Source organism: Danio aesculapii, chromosome 9, assembly GCF_903798145.1.
Source record: "Danio aesculapii chromosome 9, fDanAes4.1, whole genome shotgun sequence".
NCBI classification, from domain to species: domain Eukaryota; kingdom Metazoa; phylum Chordata; class Actinopteri; order Cypriniformes; family Danionidae; genus Danio; species Danio aesculapii.
The window spans coordinates 29059928-29081110 of NC_079443.1; the positions used below are offsets into that span (position 1 = coordinate 29059928).

Here is a 21183-nt window from a genome sequence, read left to right on the forward strand (position 1 = left end):
ATTCAGCAATGTTTAAACTTTATAGTAAATTCACTTTTTACATAAGATTGCAAATACTATTGCTCATTTGAAGAATACCAAGCCTTTAATTGTCATTGATAAGGGATTTATAAAGCATAAATAGTCCTCACTTTAGATTAGGTCATCAAATTGCATGAAGTTGAGTTAATAAGCATTAACATACATAGTAACCATTACTATATGCCTGAATAATAAGATATATAAAAGTTGATTTCAATAGTTTATTAATCATTTACTAACTCATTCTGAATGATCTTAAAAACCACCAACTACTCTTAAATAACTGGTTTGTAAATAACGCAATACTTCATTTAGTAATGAAAAATCAACGGTAACACTTTTAATAACCACACGTGCATCATTCACTAAGCATCAGCATCTAGTAAGTTCATTATTTGTTAAGCATTAACTGCACATTATTAAACGTTAGTAAGCAGTTTATAACTGAAGATACAAATGCTGTATTCTTGACTTACAATCACTTTTGTAATGTGCTTAATAATTGTACATTCATACTTTGTTAATGATTTATTTTTCCTTACTAAATTAAGTATTGCATTATTTACAAACCATTTGCATTTAAGAGTTGGTGGTTTTTAAGATCATTCAGAATGAGTTAGTAAATGATTAATAAACTCTTGAAATCAACTTTTATATATCTTATTATTCAGGCATATAGTAATGGTTACTATGTATGTTAATAAATGCTTTATTAACTCAACTTCATGCAGTTTTGTGACCTAATCTAAAGTGAGGACTATTTATGCTCTATAAATCCCTTATAAATGAAAATTAAAGGCTTGGTATCAAATGAACAATACATCTTTGCAATCTTATCTAAAAAGTAAAAGTTTAAACATTGCTGAATTACAGGAGTGTCAAAATTCGACATAAAATTGGATAAAACAACAACAATATAACAATAAACTGCTTACTAACGTTTATTAATGTAGAGGTAATGCTTAACATATAATGAATTCACTATTTCCTAATGCTTAATAAATGGTTCATAGTGTGTAGTTATTATAAAGTGTTACCAAGTCAACCAGTCACAAATTACGAAAGTACAATAATTAAGCACATAATAAATGTGATTACAAGTCAAGAACACAGCTTTTGTAGCTGCAGTTGTAAACTGCTTCCTAACGTTTATTAATGTAGAGTTAATGCTTAACAAAGAGGTCACCAAACTTGTTCCTGGAGGGCCGGTGTCCTGCAGATTTTAGCTCCAACTCTAATCAAACACACCTGAACAAGCTAATCAAGGTCTTACTAGTTATACTTGAAATATCCAGGCAGGTGTGTTGAGGCAAGTTGGAGCTAAACTCTGCAGGGACACCGGCCCTCCAGGACCGAGATTGGTGACCCCTGGCTTAACAGATAATGAATTCCCTAAATGCTAATGCTTAATAAATAATTCATAGTGTGTAGTTATTATAAAGTGTTACCAAAGTGGCTTATATGAAAGGCAAAGGCCTCTAGATTATGCTTAGGGAATGTTTTATTGTACACTAACTGACAAAAGTCTTGTTGCCTATCCAAGTTTTAGGAACAGCAAATAATAACCATTGGTATCAGAAGTGGCTCTAGAGGAAAAGGCCTCAAGATTACGCTTATTTTACCAAAATAAAATATGATCATGCCTTAATTTTTTGTTGTTTAATTAGGACAGTAAGGTCTGACTTTGCTTAGACAAAAGTCTTGTCACTTAACAGAAATAATATACAGTATAGAATATAAAGTCATGGTGAAGTGGAAAAATAATTAATATTGTGTATGACTCCCATGAGCTTGGACGGCTGCATCCACACATATCTGCAGTGACTCAAAAAACATTAAGTCATCTGGAATAGCAAAGAAAGCGCTCTTGCAGGACTCCCAGAGTTCATCAAGATTCTTTGGATTAATCTTTAATGCCTCCTTCATCTTACGTTAGTCATGCTCAATAATGTTCAGTTCTGTTGACTGGGCAGGCCAATCCTGGAGCAACTTTACCTCTTTTGCTTTCAGGAACTTTGATGTGGAGGCTGAAATATGAGAAGGAGCACTATCCTGTTGAAGAATTTGCCCTGTCCTGTGGTTTGTAATGTAGTAGGTTGCACAAATGTCTTGATACCTCAGGCTGTTGCTGTTGCCATCCACTCTGCAGAGCTCTCGCACACCCCCATACTGAATGTAATCCCAAACCATGATTTTTCCTTCACCAAACTTGACTGATATCTGTGAGAATCTTGGGTCCATTGGTTCCAATAGGTATTCTGCAGTATTTGTGATGATTGGGATGCAGCTCAGCAGATGATTCATCAGAAAAATCTACCTTCTGCCACTTTTCCAAACGATCAACTAGAAGTCAAGTTATTATTTGTTGCTCTTACAACTGGGATCCACGACAAGACTTTTGTCAGGTAGTGTAGGTATGATCCGTTGGCACAAAAGTAACCTAAAAATAAGTCGAATAAACACTTACCACACTGACATTGAAGGCATACAACAGGTCAAATGGCAGCGCAGCAATCAGGTCCACAAAGAGCCAGGTGGTGACGTAATGCACACATATAGAGCGAGCATCATACACCACCTGGCCTGATGTGCTCACAAATGTGGTGCGGAAGTTTAGTACAATATCTGTCAGAGGGAAATAAGAAAAAATGATTACAGAAGACACTGATTTTCATTAATTATCAAAGCAAACACCTTTTGATTTATTACTTGATTCAAATGTTCAATTTGGTCTGAGATCTAGTGGCTATGATGCTATTCAATGAAAGTTGTAACAACATCAATATCTTTTAATTGATAAGTTCAGTTTAGTAAAAGATTTTGGACACTTTTCAAACCAACACAGCTAAAAGCAATGTTTTATGTTGGAGCTTCTTTTCTTTTCATGCAACTGTTTTAATTATCTAGATTTGCTTTGCATTATAAAACTGTGTAATGAACAGAATATGATTCTGTCATTAAACACTAACTGCTTTTAGGCAGTGATAAAAGCTTAATCACACATAACAGACTTAAAAATAAAGGCAATGCTTTGAAAATTAGTTGTTTATCCTAATGGATATTTTTATTTGAATATCTATGTCCTGTATATTTATATACATCATGAACTACTACAAACAGAAATCTGACTTAGTAAATCAGTTTAGCTGTGGGCCTTCAGAGTTATTTCAGAATTCTAAAGAAAAGTCCTTCAGAATCTCTTCAGTTTGCTTTCATGTTTCTAAGAAATGCTTTAGAATTGCTACAGTACAGTAGGTGTGTATTTTTATGATGTTGGCTTAGCAACATCTAGAACTTTTAACAATTTCTAAGTAACTGAAAGATGTCTGGCAATATGACACATAACACTGACTCAGAAATATGCATGCAAACCTGAACAATAACCAATTTGTTTGGCATCTGGGTAATTTATTTGCAGAATATGGTTTAATATACATTTTTAATGAAAGTAATGACTGTACAAAAAGACTAGGACTGTAGTTTGATCATTACCTAACATGAAAAGAATTTCCACCAGAATGTCGCTCACACTCGGTGGACTTCTAGGGGTTGATGCTTCATCTCGCCCTCCAACGACGGTGAAACAGACATTGTAGGGCACAGTAACTGCTACATAAAAGGTTGCTAACAGGATGAGCCAATCCCAGCCTGCTTTGAAGGTGCCGTAATGGAGAAGAATGAAACGGCTTTTCTGAATGGCTGCCACTTTGTACTCTGGTATGGGCGGCTTCTCGCCAAACATGTTCTAAATCAAAAACAACGTTCAGAAATGATTAATTGGATTTTAGTTGCATTTATAATTTGACAGTTTGACAGAAACTGTGTTATGTGTGCTGCTCAGTCATGATGAATAAACTAATCCAAATATATTGTGAAGAAGCAATGATTTGCCTGAAATGTCACATAGATTTTCTTCCCTTTGAACTGAATAGAGCATTGCTATATATTTATTGTATTGTATCTATATTTTGATGGTTTGCTTTATAGATTGTGTTTTTGAACAGATAATGTGTGTTAGGATGCTGGGTTTCATATTTAAGTTATGTTTAATTTTATAATGCTACTATTGTGCTGAAGAGTAGAGCCTTTATTTAAGTCAAGGATGGGCCAAAGAACATGATGTTATGCTTAATGTTGTTATATTATATAGCTGTGAATTCAATGATGTCTATTTGGCAGCTGCATCAATTGTTGGCTAATAAATAAATTAAGTTAAACGATGATTTAGTTAGGGTTAGGAATCATTTCATTTACTTCAGTAGACTGTGTTTAAGCAGGGATTGCAGATTAATAAATCTGTAAATGTAATGGTCACACTTTACAATAAGGTTCATTAGTTAAAGTTAGTTAATGCATTTACTAACATGAGCAAACAATGAACAATACATTTACTACAGTATTTGTTCATGTTAGTTAACGTTAGTTAATGAAAATACAGTTTTTCATTGTTAGTTCATGTTAACTAATGTTAACAAGCATGGACTTGGATGTTAATAATGCATTAGTAAATGTTCAATTATGGTTAATACATGCTGTACAAGTGTTGTTCATGATTAGTTCATGTTAGTAAATGCATTGACTAATGAACCTTATTGTAAAGTGTTACCATGTAAATAACAAAAACATGTATATTTCTGCCCAATAAATGTTCTTCAGTAAATGTCCCAACACTCTTTTATCAGTCTAAGTACTAACAACCTTTAATTTTTGGCAACACTTTAGTTTAGGTAACAATTCACAATATTAACAAATCATAAACTAACACTACTAGTAAAATATTATGAATTTCAACTGATTTGTGTTGGAACAAAATGAAGGAATTAGGTTAACTTATTAGTTTTTACAAATTTAAGTAGATTGAACATGAAACAATTAAGTTGTCCCAAAAAACCCTCAAAATTTGTGTTGTTTTAGCTCAATTTAAATAGGTAGTTTGAACAAAGAGCAAATTTAATTTTTGAATGTAGTTTAATAACCTACTAAATAGCTGTTTATTAAAAGTTAGTTTGATAGACTTTGGGTTTGGGATACATGTTAAAGTACATCAGATCATTAAGTACAATAGGCTGAACTATTTATTTTCCCAAAATATTTTCTTAATTATTACGTTTTAGTTAGTGAGGTACATTGTCATTCTACAAGAGCACGTAGCAGGGATATTTACCCATATAGATTTAAGAGTGAATCAGGTAGAAAATCTTTTTTGTGTACTAGCTCTGCTGCTTGGAATGTTTTGCCCACGACTTTTAACAAGATTCAAATTTAGAGAGTTTTTAAAAGGGAAATTAAAAAGTGGTTGTTTTACAGTTGACGTTGAGGATTTTATTGTGCTGAGTTGCTGAGCTGATGTTTGCATTCCATTTATGATTTGCTCGTTAATTTTTAAAGAATATCGATGACCACAATGGAAATAAGCCTGTGGCTTTTTTGTGTACTTTATCCTCGACAGTTTTTGAAATAATGTATGAATTGGTCTAACAAGACTTGTTTGTATATTTTTGTTAGAATATTCAAATAAAATCAATCAATCAACTAATTGCAATTTGTAAAATTGAGTTACCAACAGACAACCTACAGATAAACAAATTATGTTAGTAATAGTAAGTTGTATAAACTGAAAAATTCTTAACTACTTTGCTGGCTGTATACAGTAGGCAATTAATTTCCACAGGTTTTCAAAGTTAGCTCAACTTACCATATTTTTTGAATGTATAGTAATAAGATACCTGTTATTAATTGTATAACTCTAATTGTTTAGCAGAATATGTTACTTATAGTCATCAAAATGTCAAAACAAAATGTTAGTAATGACAAGTTGACATACTTTCTAAGTTATACTCTAAACCAAATGTTGGGTTGTAAATTTTGGACAAACTTAACCCAAAAATATAATTTAAAAATCAACCATGGTTGGGTTCCAAATTGGTGTGGAAATCCAAGCATCTTTTAGAGTGTAGTCAATATAATGTCTGAAGGGAACCATCAAAATGCCACTGGTCATTTATTGTTTCATATGCAATAATATTTCCTAAACTAATCTTAGGTTTATATAAAATCACAGTGCATTTACAGGAAAACATGTTGCTTATAGCAAAAGAACTGTTTAAGTGGGTCTTACATTATTGATCTTGAGTTTGCTCTTGTCTTGTTTCTGCAGGTGTCCAGACAGCTGGTAAAGCACAGCTCTACTGCGCCGCCGGTTGGCATTGAAGCCCGGTGGCCGTGTGACCTTGTGCACCTCCAACCCCGTCTCCTCGTCTGCGCAGAGCACATCCATAAATCATGTTAGTTTATTTCATTTTTTATTTCTGAGTTGTTTAACCCAACACAAAATAACATTAAGTTAGCCCATTCCAGAAAACCAAAGAAAAGTAACTTTACTGTAAATCAGTAGAACATGAATGTGAATTTGCAGTATTTCTACACTGAGATTATTAGAAACGTCTACCTTTACGTCTCATCCATAATCCTCTGAACAAACACAACTTGACACTGAAATCATGATTACATTTACCCATTAGCACATACTGCCTGCTCAAAACAAATTACATTTGCATTCATTAGCTTATCAAGGGTCTGTAAATATGACAGAAGAGAATTGCATCCAGTGAAAGAACAATTGAACAATTGTGCGCACAGCTAGATTACACTGTGGGAAATAAACAGCCAAATTTATAATAGACAATTAAAGCCTTTGGAAGCTCTTAAAAAGGAAAAAGATGCTAATTCTGATTGTAATTCAATAGTATTCTCTGTTTGCGCTTGTTCTCCTTCTCTCTGTGAAGGCTATTAGTCTCTCATTATGCAACCCAGGCTCATTATTGATACATACTCCTTTCTACCTTTCTAGAGAGTGCAAAATATGTCCCAGGTACTTTTTTTTTTGCTGTGTATGCTTTTGCAGTTCTCCAATTTCTCTCGCGAGTGCTATTCGCACCTGCTGTTTTTGCGTAAATCCACCAGAGGCCACTGTCGAATCACTGACTAACTGATTGATGCCCCCACCCACCACCTTCCTTAAACCAAACCAACAGTGTTTTCAAAAGCACATATTAACCCACCCACCCCCTTCCTTAAACCCAACCAACAGTGTTTTCAAAAGCAATCCAGAAAAAGAAAAGCCCTCGCGGCTGCCTGATCTTTCCTATGTTTTCAGATTTTACCATGTTCTCACCCTGTTATTTACTTGTTTATTTAATTTTTAAATAACAATTGTTTGTTGTCGTGGTCAACTCCTCTCTGCATCTCAAGTCCACCGACAAACTTTTAATTTTGGAAAAGCCGTCCACACAGAGGTATGTGGTCAGCTGGTAGCATGATAATGTGGTAGTTGGTACCCTCAACTGCCCCCAGAGTGTTTGTTTTTCAAGACGAAATGCAGCTCCGGCTACATAATTTGCACGCTCCAGAAATGTATACGGGGTGCGTTTTCACAATGAGCCTGTGTTGTCATTATATCTACAGCACCAGAGATGCTCAGACAGTGAGAGAGGGCCAAATTTTGTTGCATGATGACCAGAATTTGATTTAGAGGTAATAGTTTAACCACCCAAATAATGTATGTCATTCCATTTACTATACCTACATAAATTTCTTTAAAAAACGTAAATATCTCAAGATCTAAAGGAAATCTAACGATTTTCAGATATTAAATATGTAAACTTCCACCAAGAAACATGGTCTGTAGGACTTACAATGCAACATATTTTGTTTTGTTTTATCAACTAATACTTTAGTAATACTATAAATACTACTTAAACTGATCATTTAATTATTCCATATAAAGATGATTCAACCAAAAATGAAAAATTACTCAATATTTATTTACACTCACCTCAAGTGGGTCAAAACCTGTTTACATATTCTTCTTTTGTTAAACACAATAGAAGACATTCTGGGGAATGTTATAAACGGCACTGAAAAATAATATCTGCAAAATTTAGGAATGTTCAACTTAATTTGTTTGTTTAAATTCAACCCAAATGAATTGTTTACAACGACTTGACTTTTTTTTTTTTTGGAAATCCAAGGAATCATCTTTGAATAATTTTTTTTTTTCAGTGTGGTAACCTGTGACATCCATAGTAGACAAAACAAATACTATGAAAGTCAATGGTTACATGTTTCCAACATTATTCAAAATAACTTGTTTTGTACAAGAGAAGAAATAAACTCAAACAGGTTTGCACAAGTGAGGGCTTGGTTGTAAATTATGAAAGAATTTTCAGTTTTGGGTGACCTGTCTCTTTAGCAGTTACTTATTTAATGTTATATCTTTTCACTGTTTCTTTTTACCACCTTTTATAAGTTTTGGGTTGTTAAATCCCTCCTGTTCATCAAGACTGCATTTAACTGATCTAACGTACACCCTTGTTTCACCTTAATCATCTGATAATGCATAGTTGAAATCAGAATTATTAAATCTATCTATCTATCTATCTATCTATCTATCTATCTATCTATCTATCTATCTATCTATCTATCTATCTATATATATATATATATATATATATATATATATATATATATATATATATATATATATATATATATATATATATACACTGTGGAAATCAATTATTAAACGCCCTTTGAATTTTTCTTTTTCTTTTTTTATATTTCCTAAATTATGTTCATCAGAGCAAGGAAATTTTCACAGTATGTCTGATAATATTTTTTTCTTCTGGAGAAAGACTTATTTGATTTTTTGTTTCGGCTAGAATAAAAGTAGTTTTTAATTTTCAAAATTATTAGCCCCTTTAAGCTATATTTTTTTTGATAGTTTACAGAACAAACCATCATTATACAATAATTTGCCTTATTACCCTAACCTGCCTTTTTAACCTAATTAACCTAGTTAAGCCTTTAAATGTCACTTTAAGCTGTATAGAAGTATCTTGAAGAATATCTAGTCAAATATTATTTACTGTCATCATGGCAAAGATCAAATAAATCAGTTATTAGAAATGAGTAATTAAAACTATTATGTTTAGACGATAATTTTGTTTGAAAAAAAAATAAATAGGGGGGGATAATAATTCAGGGGCGTTAATAATTCTGACTTCAACTGTAGGTGTTGCAGCTAATATTCATTTATATTGACATCTGACAAGGTTGCTTTTTAACTATTGAGAGATTTCACCTGCTGTCTGGGCTTTCCATTTGTATTCACATCTCACTTTCTTCATGTATTCAACACTTTTTTCCTGGTGTCATTTCATTTTATGTGAGATAATGTATTTTACTTTTTGTCATCCATAAATCATTAATAAAGATTTTTTCCACCATGGCCCTTGGTGATACATAAAACGCAAGTCAAACATATAAAAAACATATGCAAGCAAAAATAAATTAATACCTGGCTCCTGATGATATATTGAGGCTGTATGATTATGTCTAATAACATTATTTACAACATTATTACTCATGAACCCAGGCTACCATGCTGTGATGAGGAGGACTGTTTGCAGAGGCTATGTGAATTAAAGGTAATAATGCTGTAAAAATATGTTTAGAATCGTATTGCCAGGAGCTATGAGTATACTGTATGTTATTTTGATTCTCAAAGTGGCCATTGATGTTGACATTTTATGAATCAACAAGGAAGAAATAAGTCACCTACATCTTGGGTGAACTATGCCTTTCATGAACATTAAATACGGGAAACATGACAGAAAATGCCCTCTCTTTTCATTTACGAACTAGCATGTTCCCATCAGCTGAAGTGTTGATTTTAATTGATGTCTTCAGTTTACAACACTAATTTGAAGAGAGCCATCTGTCAACTTCTTGCATCTAAATGTCTAAAAAAACCTTCCGATTTACTTCAACTTACATCCAAATCTCAATTCCATCCCTCTATATTTCATTTAGTGGCTTTCTTCCCTTCATTACATAACTCCAACCACGCTTTATTTGGCTTCAACAGCATAATTAAGAAGGCAACTCTCGCTCTATCTAAACCGATTCCAAATATCCACTTTTAATGAGTTGACATCATTGACCAGCTATAAATTATTCCTAGTCCAATGTTCATCCCTCAGCCAAATGAACAGTACCATGCATTGGCTGGAGCTCAGGCCACTAAAGGGAGCTTCACACCTCTGTGCCAAGCTTTCCTCATCTCTCTGTTTATCAGTCTACCGTTCTCCATCTCTCTGGGGAAGAGAAGTGTCAGGATTACTGTAACAGCGAGCACCACAGGAGATGCTGTTGGCCTGTATATCGAAGCATCCGAAAAATCAGGATTCTGGAGCCAAGAATGAGGGAGAAAGAGAAAAAGAGCTTGCGAAGTATGACATTCACAGCACCAGGTGTTGGAGGTGTATGTGCGCATATGAATATTAGTGGAATTAAGCCAAAATAGGCATAATCATCTTGTAATACGCTTTGTAGAGCATCCCGTACGATGCTGAAAGTGGTGCTGTGTGCATAAAAGGATAATTTACCCTTTTGAAGCCATTCTCTCTTTGTTATTGAGCACTTTGCTTCTGTACTCTTACTGTATACACACAGAGGCTTTTTACACATTATGACTTTCTCGCTTTTCTCTCTTTTCCTCATTGTTTTTTTTTGTTCTACACAAAACAGTACAATTGTGTTTGCATTGTGCATTTTGAAAGGTTGGCCTCATTACAGAAGGTATCGGAGAGACTGGGTCAACAAGCAAATGCTGTGTGTTGGTTTTGAGCTCTTTATACGACCATTGCTGTACATTAAAGCTTTATTGAGGAACTAGAAGGTAAAATATAATTGTTTTTTTAAATGATAATAGCTGATGACTGTTTTCAATTAGTGAATATAAGCATCACAGCAATGTATAATATTTATTTCAAATTTACATTTCACAATATTGTTTAAAAGTTTTACATTTAAAACGGTCAGTCCAGTTTTCAGAGATGAAGTTCAGTTTAGTTTAGTTCAGTGTACTGTGGTTTAATGTTCACTGCTGAAAGTCCAAACACTAAAGAGCAAATCCATTAATGCCCAGCTCCACAAATCCCAACCAAACAAGCCAGTGGTGACAGTGGCGAGGAACAAGCTTAACCGATTGACGAAAGTGAAGGAAAAAAAAAAACCTCAAGAGAAACCAGGCTCTGTTGGGCACGACCATTTCTCCTCTGGCCATTATGAGTGAGATGATGGAAAATGTACACTGTAAAATTATTAACATTTCATGTAATTGTACATAATCTTTTTTATTTTTCAAACTGAAAAACAAGTCAACTTATAATTGAAAGTGCAGTACATGATCTGCCAAAATGCCAACCATTATGTGCACATGCAAACGGCTGATCTGTCTGCATGAAGAGGGGTGCGCAGATGTACAAGTCTACATTTGCTGACAGACAGTTTGGGCTACTTATCACAATTATGCGAATTATCAGCCTGACAAATTTTAAGTGGACAAGCATTTTTTAGTCTTATGCCTTACCCAGAATATAAAAATACATATAAATACATTTAGATTTTACTTTATTCATTACTATTGGAATGTGAAGAGACTTTCAACCAGCACAACAAAAATGTTTCTGAAGACAATCACCTACTGCACCTTTAAAAGAAATAATTGTTTATTTCATTATTTTTACTGTCTATGATGGCATTCTGCATTTGTGAAATATATGTGTTTTTAACTCTAACCCCATATTCTGGCAATCACATCTGCTGTTTTTAATCATTAACCTCAGAGATTTATTTATTAATTTAAATAGTAGCAGCCATGCTTTTGTTTCATGCTAATCCCAACACATTTACATATACATACTGTATGTAGTATTGGGTTTAACTGACTTTATACATACACAGGATATTGTGCATTTCCATCTCAAATGTTACGGATGTTCTGTGGAAACATTTTCTTGCTATTTTTGCAACAGACCCCATTAACTTTTTACTCTGTTTGCTATTTGGTTGTAAAAACCTTTTGGTCAACTGTGCTTTTTTCATTTATTAAAACCCTACCAAGTAAACAGTATCATGCACAGCACTGTACTGAGATGCTCACCTCTTTCTGGGCTCTGCTCTTCATCTTGGACTTTCTTGTTGTCTGTAATGTCCTTGTGTGACACTAAAAACAGCACCACCTCTCCCTTCTCATTCTTAATGGGCACGATATCCAGAAGACACCAGAACTGAGTTCCTGCCACAACACAACACAGAATCTGAGAGTTAACATTCAACATGAACATTCAATATTGACACACATTTATTGACACGCATTTACAGGTAAACCAGACTTTATGTTTAACCTGTAACATGTTGATAAGACCTTTCCTGCTTATTACTTTTAGCTTAAATCAGATTTAGTTTTGTCAGTGGTTGTCTCAGTTGGCTGTAATGGCTTTATTTCCCATAAGACCCACTGTGTACTTTGAGTAAATGTAAAAAATACAGTGAAAAAAATTTTTTTTTGCACTTCTAGACTTGGTAAATATCAAAAGCAGCACAGAAGGACAAATCAAAGTCACTGTCATTTAAAGTACTTTACTCTGCTGTTTGGTAAGAGCACATCATACTGTACAAATACATTAGATTATAGCAAGCAGATAAAGAAAACTGATGAAGAAAACTGCTCAACAAATTACGTAATCGATTGGATTTTGTTGTTATGTTAAGCTCAAAGTTTCACACTAGGGTTAGGGTTAACACTAAAACAGTAAATATGTAGGTCAAATAAATATCTAAATAAAAAAAACATGCTAAACAATGGGCCATGGGGCAACATTTTTAAAAACATTTATGAGCATATACTGTACATTAGGGCTGCACATATTATTGTGGAATTTCCAATAATTACAGAATCGATATCGCAATGTGCGCTTCCATAATAGTTGCAAGATATGCAATGTTGAGTCTTAATTATAGTTGACCAGGAGCTACAGAATTGTATTTAATTACTGTATTTATATGGAATTTATAAGATTTTTAAAATGTTACAAAAAATACTATTTTCTACATAAATATTAAAACCACTACCTCCATGCCTTCTTCACCTCAGGGGCGTAATTCGTATAATGTTATTATTATTATTAACAGTATTATTTATTATACGCATATTTATATTTGTGATAATAGAAACAAGTTTAGATTTGTCCACCTGGTTTTGAAGACGTATGCATCAGCATATGAGGTATAAGAATAGGACGTGTGTTTGGATATAACTCAGTTGTTTGACCACACTTCATTATAATTGTTCATTTATTTGTTTGCTGGAAATTAGAACTGAATTTAGAAATAGTTTTGAAACAAATCTTTGTGTTTAACAAACGAAAGTAAATATGCAGGATAATGGATGTGGAGTGCGTATAACACCGTTTCCTTATCCACGGGAGTAAAGGAGTAAAGAGTAAAATTAAGGTAAAGAGAAGGTAAAGAGGCTAAATGGAAGGCTTGTTCTTTATCCTCATGCAGCAGATGGTCTGTTTAACTGTTTTCTCGCTAGTGAAGCGTTCAGTTGACCTTTTATAAAGTCCACCATGTAAATAACAAATGCGCCATGGTACGACGCAACTGACTCTTAAAGGGAATGTGAGATGAGACTCTGATTGGTTTGATGCATGTCATGCTCTAAACACACCCATAACTCATTTAAAGAATAAGCACAACCCTGTTTGACCATGCGCCGGGAAGCAGAGTGTATTTTCCCCACCTTAAAATAGCAAAAGTAGATTCGAAGGCGCTTAATGCTTTTACGCCATGTGCTTTAGACTTTGCGCCTAGATCATTAAAATTGAGCCCATATTGTCAAATGCTTCCGAAAAAATCTAACATATTTTTTAAAAGTAGGTATTAAAAAAAAAATTGTAATAAAATAATAGACATTTGGCAAAACTTAACTCTTTGCATTGTTCTGATAATTCTCTTTCACCAGAAAAATATAGTATTCACACATTTTAAGATAAGTAATTTCCTTTAGAACTGTTTTTGTGTTTGCATATGAAACAAAAATGATTAAACAGTAAATCATATCTTCATAACATGTTCATTTACAGTTTAGTTTTTCCTGCTGAGCGCTCTGATTTGCCTAAGCACTTGTTTTTCCAAGAAATTAAATTTGGTCTACTTTTCTGCTTATGACTGTCAGAAACCCATGTGCTGCTTCTCTCTGAGTTTCTAAATGTAGCTTTTTGACAGGTGAGCAGAACACGTCATGACTGCTGAGCGCAGAATTCCCTCTTGAGTGCGTGTGCATATGCACGTCTGCTGCAGGTTCTCCAACATTGTTCTGCAGCTGCTCAACATTATGCCGCAGCATCATGCCATGCCTCATTAAATCGAGATGGAGGGAAATGGAAAGAAAGGGGTAGAAATGCTTGGTTGGAGGTTGGAGTCCCTAATGATACACATTTGTGTGTCTGCATGTGTGTGTGTGTGTTTGTGTGTGTGTGTTTGTGTGTAAATCACCAAGACCTTTCATTAAGCACAGCTTGAGTCAAGAGAAGTAAATTTCAATAAAAAAGCCAGAGACCATACACCGTATAATGCAATGAGCAATATATTCAAAACAAACTACTTAATGCCGAAAGCAGCAATATGCAAAGCTATGAATAAAGCATGTGCCGCTGACAATAGCTAAATACGATAAATTGATTTGTGCCACACGTGATGAACAGCTAAAATCAACTGCTGTATGAATGATTAATCAGATGCTAGTTTGACTGCACAATAGATACGGTGATAATTATTGGCCTAAAAGGTCAGATGCAACTCCTGAACCTTATCTAACAGCTCTTCAATGAATTAAATGAACTTCCATTGTACGCCAAACCAACAGTGGGCATTCGTTTTTGCTGCTTTCAACAAATATTTGAAAAGGCCCACTTTCTGTAATTAAACGGCCACTTTGGCTACAGTGATGATAAAAACACATTCAATTCAGCAATTTAGAAGAGATTTTAGAAAAGAGATTTCCTGATTAAATGTGGAATTTCCAAGAATCCAGTTAGGAATCCAACTTTTATATTGTTGCTTTATATATATATATATATATATATATATATATATAGGCAAGATAGTGTCCTTGCAGGCACAGGACGTCAACATGATGTCAGATTGATGTTATACCCCAAAATCGTCGAGACGTTGGATTTTGGATAGTTAATTCCACAACCTAAAATCAACCAAAGATCAACGTCTACTGATGTTATACTGACGTTGTATGGATATCTTATTATGTCTGTTTCTAAACTGACATTGGATTTTGCTCCCCTGACGTCGCAACCAAAATATAATTAAATACCCACTTCATATGACATTGTGTGCCTGCTGCGTGTGATTAAGGATAGACTTATTCACAATATTTTTATGTGCTTTTGGTAGCCATTTTGCACTTTTTGGTAACTAGTCAATGCATTGTATGAAATGTTCCACACAGGTCCTGAAAAGTGAAGCAAACATATTTTGGTCAATAACGTTACTCTTTAGTTCTCTTTGACATGTTCAATGTTTATTTTTCTTAATCTCTTGCTTTTATTTACTTATTTAATGGAACAAAATTGGGGTGTGAGAAGGCATAGAAGAAGTGTAAACAAGCATAAACTATTCCTTTAAGATTGATGCTCTCTAACAATGTCCAGAACATTGCATTGGAAAAAAAGAGGTTGTTCCCTTAAATCAAGTTGAATCAAATCACCCTTACTATTGCAACTTGCATTACATTACAGTAGAGTTTCTTAATTCTGGTCCTGGAGCCCCACTGATCTGCATGATTTAGTTGACAGGCTCATTAGATGTTCTTGACAGGTCCCTACACACAGTGTTCATTGTTCCCTAGTCCCTTCTCCTCCATTGCTCTCTACCTGAACACGTGAAACCTTTATTTCACTTCGGAACTTTCATTCATGTGTTTGCAACACAGCACTGCCTGCAGCATCTTGCTGAAACGTGAAATGTGACATAATATACTGTACCTCCAGAAATAAATACAATAAAAAAAAACTATGAAATCAAGTATCACACAGTAAAATGCCATTTGAATGAAACATATGGGCTTCCTTCAAACTGAAATCACGGCGGAATGACCCATGGAGTCCACTTATTGTCAAATTAGAAGAAACGTCTGACATAAAAAGAAAATCATACAAAATATGCAGCAGGGTGGGGCGCAAGGACTGGCATTGACCTAAGCCTTGCTGAGCCTACTTCAACTTAAAATGTTTTTTATTTGAAAAAATGTTTAACTTATTTTCATTTCATAACATAAATCATATTGTGATCAAATATATTTTACTCTGTGTTATAATGCTTCATAAAATGTTATACGTGACCCTGAACCACAAAATAGCATATTAGTTGGATTGGCCAAAAATAGCTAAAATATGGGTATACATGGGTACACATATAATACATTATATGGGTCAAATAAAATAAAATTTGAATATTAAAGGTCCCATGAAATTTAAATAATAAATAATTTTAGATGTTAATTTCAGTTAGTTTTAAAGACATCTATTTGTTGGTGTACTCCAAAACAGTGACAAAATTCACATTTACATTTACATTTACATTTAGTCATTTAGCAGACGCTTTTATCCAAAGCGACTTACAAATGAGGACAAGGAAGCAATTTACACAACTATAAGAGCAGCAGTGAACAAGCGCTATAGACAAGTTTCAGGCGTGTAAAAGTCTAAGAGCAAAACATTAGTAGAATTTTTTTTTTTTTTTTTTTTTTTTTTTTTTTAAGAGAGAGAGAGAGAGAGAGAGAGAGAGAGAGAGAGAGAGAGAGAGAGAGAGAGAGAGAGAGAGAGAGAGAGAAAGAGAGAAAGAGGGCTCAGTTAGTGGTATAGCCAGAGAGGCAATTGCAGATTAGGAGGAAAAGTGGAGACTTTGGATTTAGGAGATATAAAACTGATATAAACATGTAAAACTTTTGACAAAACAAAGCAGTTTGTCACTTTCATACTTCAGTTTCTTATTAAATCTTGACCAATCAAATGCTCTCTAAAATCAAACATGTCCTGCCCCCTTAAAGACGCTTCTCGTTTGCTTTTCATTTAATGTGCTTGAGCTCAACCACTCTCACTGGCAGAACCGCGATAAAACCAAGATGCTATTAGTTACTTTTTAGGGCAGGGGCAGTTCTACGTCCCTCTCTTCATTTTTCAGTTGGAATATGTCAAATATTAGAAAAAAATGCACATTTCAAAGCAGTACCTTAAGGTATAGATCATGCTCCATGGAGTTTATGTGTAATATTTGTAAAACTCAATTTTTAATTAGTAAAATGCAGGACCATGCACTTTCGTTTATTTCTGAGGGGCACTTTTTATCCAAGAGAAAAAAGGGCATGTGCACTGCACAGGTTGAGCCCTATGTGTGCACGTGCCCGGTAAAATGCATTGAGAAGCGTCTAATTTGAATAACTTTAAAGGCCATTTTCTTAGTATTTTGAGTCCTCTTTTTATTTTTTTTTATTTGGTACAGTATTGTTAGCTTAAGTCAGTGTGATCATTGCATATGCATTTGACAGACTCCTGAGCTCTTCATCTTCCAGAGGACTGACAGTGTCTCAATGCAACATGGCAGCTGAGCAACAAAGGGAGTTTACAGCAGTCTTGTAACTATGATCTTCTATTCCCTTTGAACCATGTACAACCTAAAACTGAACCTGGAGGCCATGAGACGTGTTCAGTGAACGCCACAGCATTTAGAAGTCCTTTGACTCGGTGACAAACTGACAGGAGGCCTGTTGTGACTGATGCACACAGGCAGAATAACAGAGGAAGCATTCGGACTGCTGTTTAGACAATCCACAACCAGCCCTTACCAACTGGATAGAACACATAAATTGCCTATTCTCTTTGATATAAGACAACAAACGGCTTCAGAGTGTCTCTTACAAACCAGCCAAATGAATGAATCGGACTCTCTGAATTTAGGCATCAGGGGGGCAAATTCCCAATAATGCATGTGGCATGAATGCTAAATTGAAGTGAATCGTTTGAGAAATCGGTTTTCAACGCTGCTGTGTTCGCAAAAAAACATTTAGCTCTAAAGGTCTGCCAAATCCTTCCCAAGCTGATATGGTTTGACACAGAGGTCTAACTCTGTATGTTCGCAGTAATTCACAGTGGTCTCCTGGTACATGGATGAAATTGTGTTCTCTTGACTGCAGGTGGGTAAAAATGTGCATGGCATTAACTATCCAACACGCTGCGCTTTTTCTGTGTATCATGTACAACATGGAACAAATCAAGGCCTCTGAAATCACCGTCATCTCTGAGCCGTTGTTTATCCCAGGCTGGTTTAAAGGCATATTGTGTTATTTTTCAGGGAAATCGGCGAGGGAGAGAAAAGACTTGAATCATGATGTTATCATAATCTATGCTCGGCTGCTCCAGACACACGTTAAAGAAGGAGGCAGGATTTAAAGTCAATTTGTTCAAATGAATGGGCTGTCTGGACAGAAATGGTATTTGTTTGGTCGTCTGCTGTGAGGGTTGAGCTCATGATTGCTGCTGAAGTGAGCAATTGTGAATGTGTTTTCCTTTCAGTTTGCTTTATTACAAGCTCGGATAACATTTATTCAATTTGTGCATCCACTTTATTATCCATAAAAATTCAGGGAATAACAATATATTATCCAACTGTCTAATCGTTGATCAATAGTATATACTAAATGAATCTACACGAAACATTGATTTGAGGTGAAATCATTTTATTATATGAGAAGAAAAAGAAAGGCTCGAGTAAATCTAAATTTTTATGGTGAATTAGTCAGGATTTAACAACCGACCAATCAGAACAAACTATTCCGGATGGAAATGGATGTTTTGGATGAATGTGCATAGCTTAGGTCTTTTTTTTTTGTTTCTATCATTGTTTCAAATCTCATTGATAATTATTTTTTTCCTTGCCTGCAGCTACGTCTGCTTTATCACTCTAATCAATTCAGTACATAATTAATTTTTGATTAATTGATTTTAGAGTTTGCCTTGATTTGGCGTCCTTATCAACAGTGTACCTGTAGTGATTTTAATTGCTTTTTATTGATTTGACGTCCTTTTTATTTAGTCGTCTCTCATTTAAAAAGCAGGTGTCACATTTAGGTTACTATTGTTTTTATTATTATTAATAATAATGATAATAATAACAAATATAATTCAGTTAAAAGTATTTGTAAAAAATTATTAAAACTATTATGTTTAGAAATGTGTCAAAAAAATCTTAGAAAATAGATGGAAAAAATAAATAGGGGGCTAATAATTCTGACTTCAACTGTTTATATATAAATATATAAGTATAACTGTATTATATATAAGTATATAAGTGGATGGGACAGGGTGTATAACAGGGATAGGGATGGATGGATGGATGGATGGATGGATGGATGGATGGATGGATGGATGGATGGATGGATGGATGGATGGATGGATGGATGGATGGTTGGATGGTTGGATGGATGGATGGATGGATGGATGGGTGGATGGATGGGTGAATGGATGGATGGATGGATAGTTAAATGGATAGTTAGATGGATAGTCAGTCAGACAGACAGACAGTCAGACAGACAGACAGACAGACAGACAGACAGACAGACAGACAGACAGACAGACAGACAGACAGACAGACAGACAGACAGACAGACAGGTAGATAGATAGATAGATAGATAGATAGATAGATAGATAGATAGATAGATAGATAGATAGATAGATAGATAGATAGATAGATAGATAGATAGATAGATAGATAGATAGATAGATAGATAGATAGATAGATAGATAGATAGATAGATAGATAGATAGATAGATAGATAGATAGATAGATAGATAGATAGATAGATAGATAGATAGATAGATAGAGGCATTAACGAAATGACTCTACCTCCTTTTTTGTAGAAGACCAGTTCTGTCTTGAACTCCCTCCTCTCGTCCAGTGCACCCTGGATCTGTGCCATCAGCCTGTCACTGGTCTCTGGCCCATAGAGGAAATGACACGCACAACTCTTTTGCATCAGCTCCGCACGGGCATAACCAGTGAGCTCACAGAAGCCATCAGAACAGTACACGATGGGGTAGAGAGACTGGACCTGCGCATTCCCCAACACAAAGTTACTGTCTGTGAGAGAAAAACAAAAACAAAGACAATGGCATGAGAGTCTGCTCATGACAAATGAGTTCCAGCGTTCAGTACATTCTACAAAAGCCCTGAATGAATGACTTTCTGACTTCACAGCAAAGTTTTAATATCTTTTGTTATTGCAGACTCTTTAGAGGATCTTCAGGGGATTTTTAAAAGCTTTGTTTGATGGGGGATGTTATTTCAACTGAAATGAGAAGACAGGACAGCATTATTGAGTAGCCCCTCCCCCTTTAAAAACACTCAGTAGGGTTTCGTTTATATCACTCTGCCTAGTCAGAGTTTTTAAGCTAAAGTGCATCTGATTCATGACAGCCAGGGTCTATAATAGCAAAGCTCAGTCTGTCTGAAAATTTCTCCACTTTAAACTACAGCATTCAGTGTAGAATTCAAATGGGCCTGATAGGTTCTATGGTCCTCACTGGCTTGTACATATGATCTGCTCTTCGTTGCTGTGTATTTGGACCACAGCAGACTGTATGTGCTGGCAGTTTGTATGATATTAACGCAAAACAAGTCCTCATTCATCCCAATGGAAATTACATTTACATTGCCTGAATCGTTTATCCACTATGCCATGCATTTACCCTCTCAGCGTTTGCTGCAGGTACTGTAGGTGAGTGTATTTGTGCTCAGCATATTTTAACATTACTGCTTTTTAGGGTTCCTCCTTATGTTGTTACGACTAATAAATTTATTGTATAGTATTGTTTAGTAATATTGTTTAGCCTTATTATTAGTATTTCTTATATGCGTGTGTTTAAGCAAACATTGTATGAATGCTCAGTTACATGTGAATGACTGCCAGATTTTAGGCATGTCTTAACGCTTTACAATGGCATCATAACATGGCATCTGGTTGTTTTTTGTCTGTAGATTATCATTAAACAAACAAAAAAAACAGTGGTGTAATGAATGTGGCCGATCAGACACATAATTATTTAGCTTTATCCCATAAATGATACACCATCAACCTCTCCTACCCAGCACAAGACTGGATGGTCAGAGTGTAATACGATTCCAAGGTATTTACGACCTGAAGGAATGCTCAGAAATGGACACACAGACATAGTCAAGCT

The 21183-nt window shown here is 34.7% G+C and overlaps 1 protein-coding gene across 1 annotated transcript in view; it reads right to left on the reverse strand.

Moving 5' to 3' along the window:
• kcnh3 (potassium voltage-gated channel, subfamily H (eag-related), member 3) overlaps window positions 1-21183 on the reverse strand; it is a 216388-nt gene that overhangs the window by 66099 nt on the left and 129106 nt on the right. Inside the window, exons 2-6 of the mRNA XM_056465384.1 lie at window positions 19850-20083; window positions 12029-12163; window positions 6140-6279; window positions 3514-3766; window positions 2489-2646 (exon numbers count right to left, since the gene is read on the reverse strand). Of these exons, the coding sequence (XP_056321359.1) occupies window positions 2489-2646; window positions 3514-3766; window positions 6140-6279; window positions 12029-12163; window positions 19850-20083 (920 nt within the window). The remainder of the gene's footprint in view (window positions 1-2488; window positions 2647-3513; window positions 3767-6139; window positions 6280-12028; window positions 12164-19849; window positions 20084-21183) is intronic.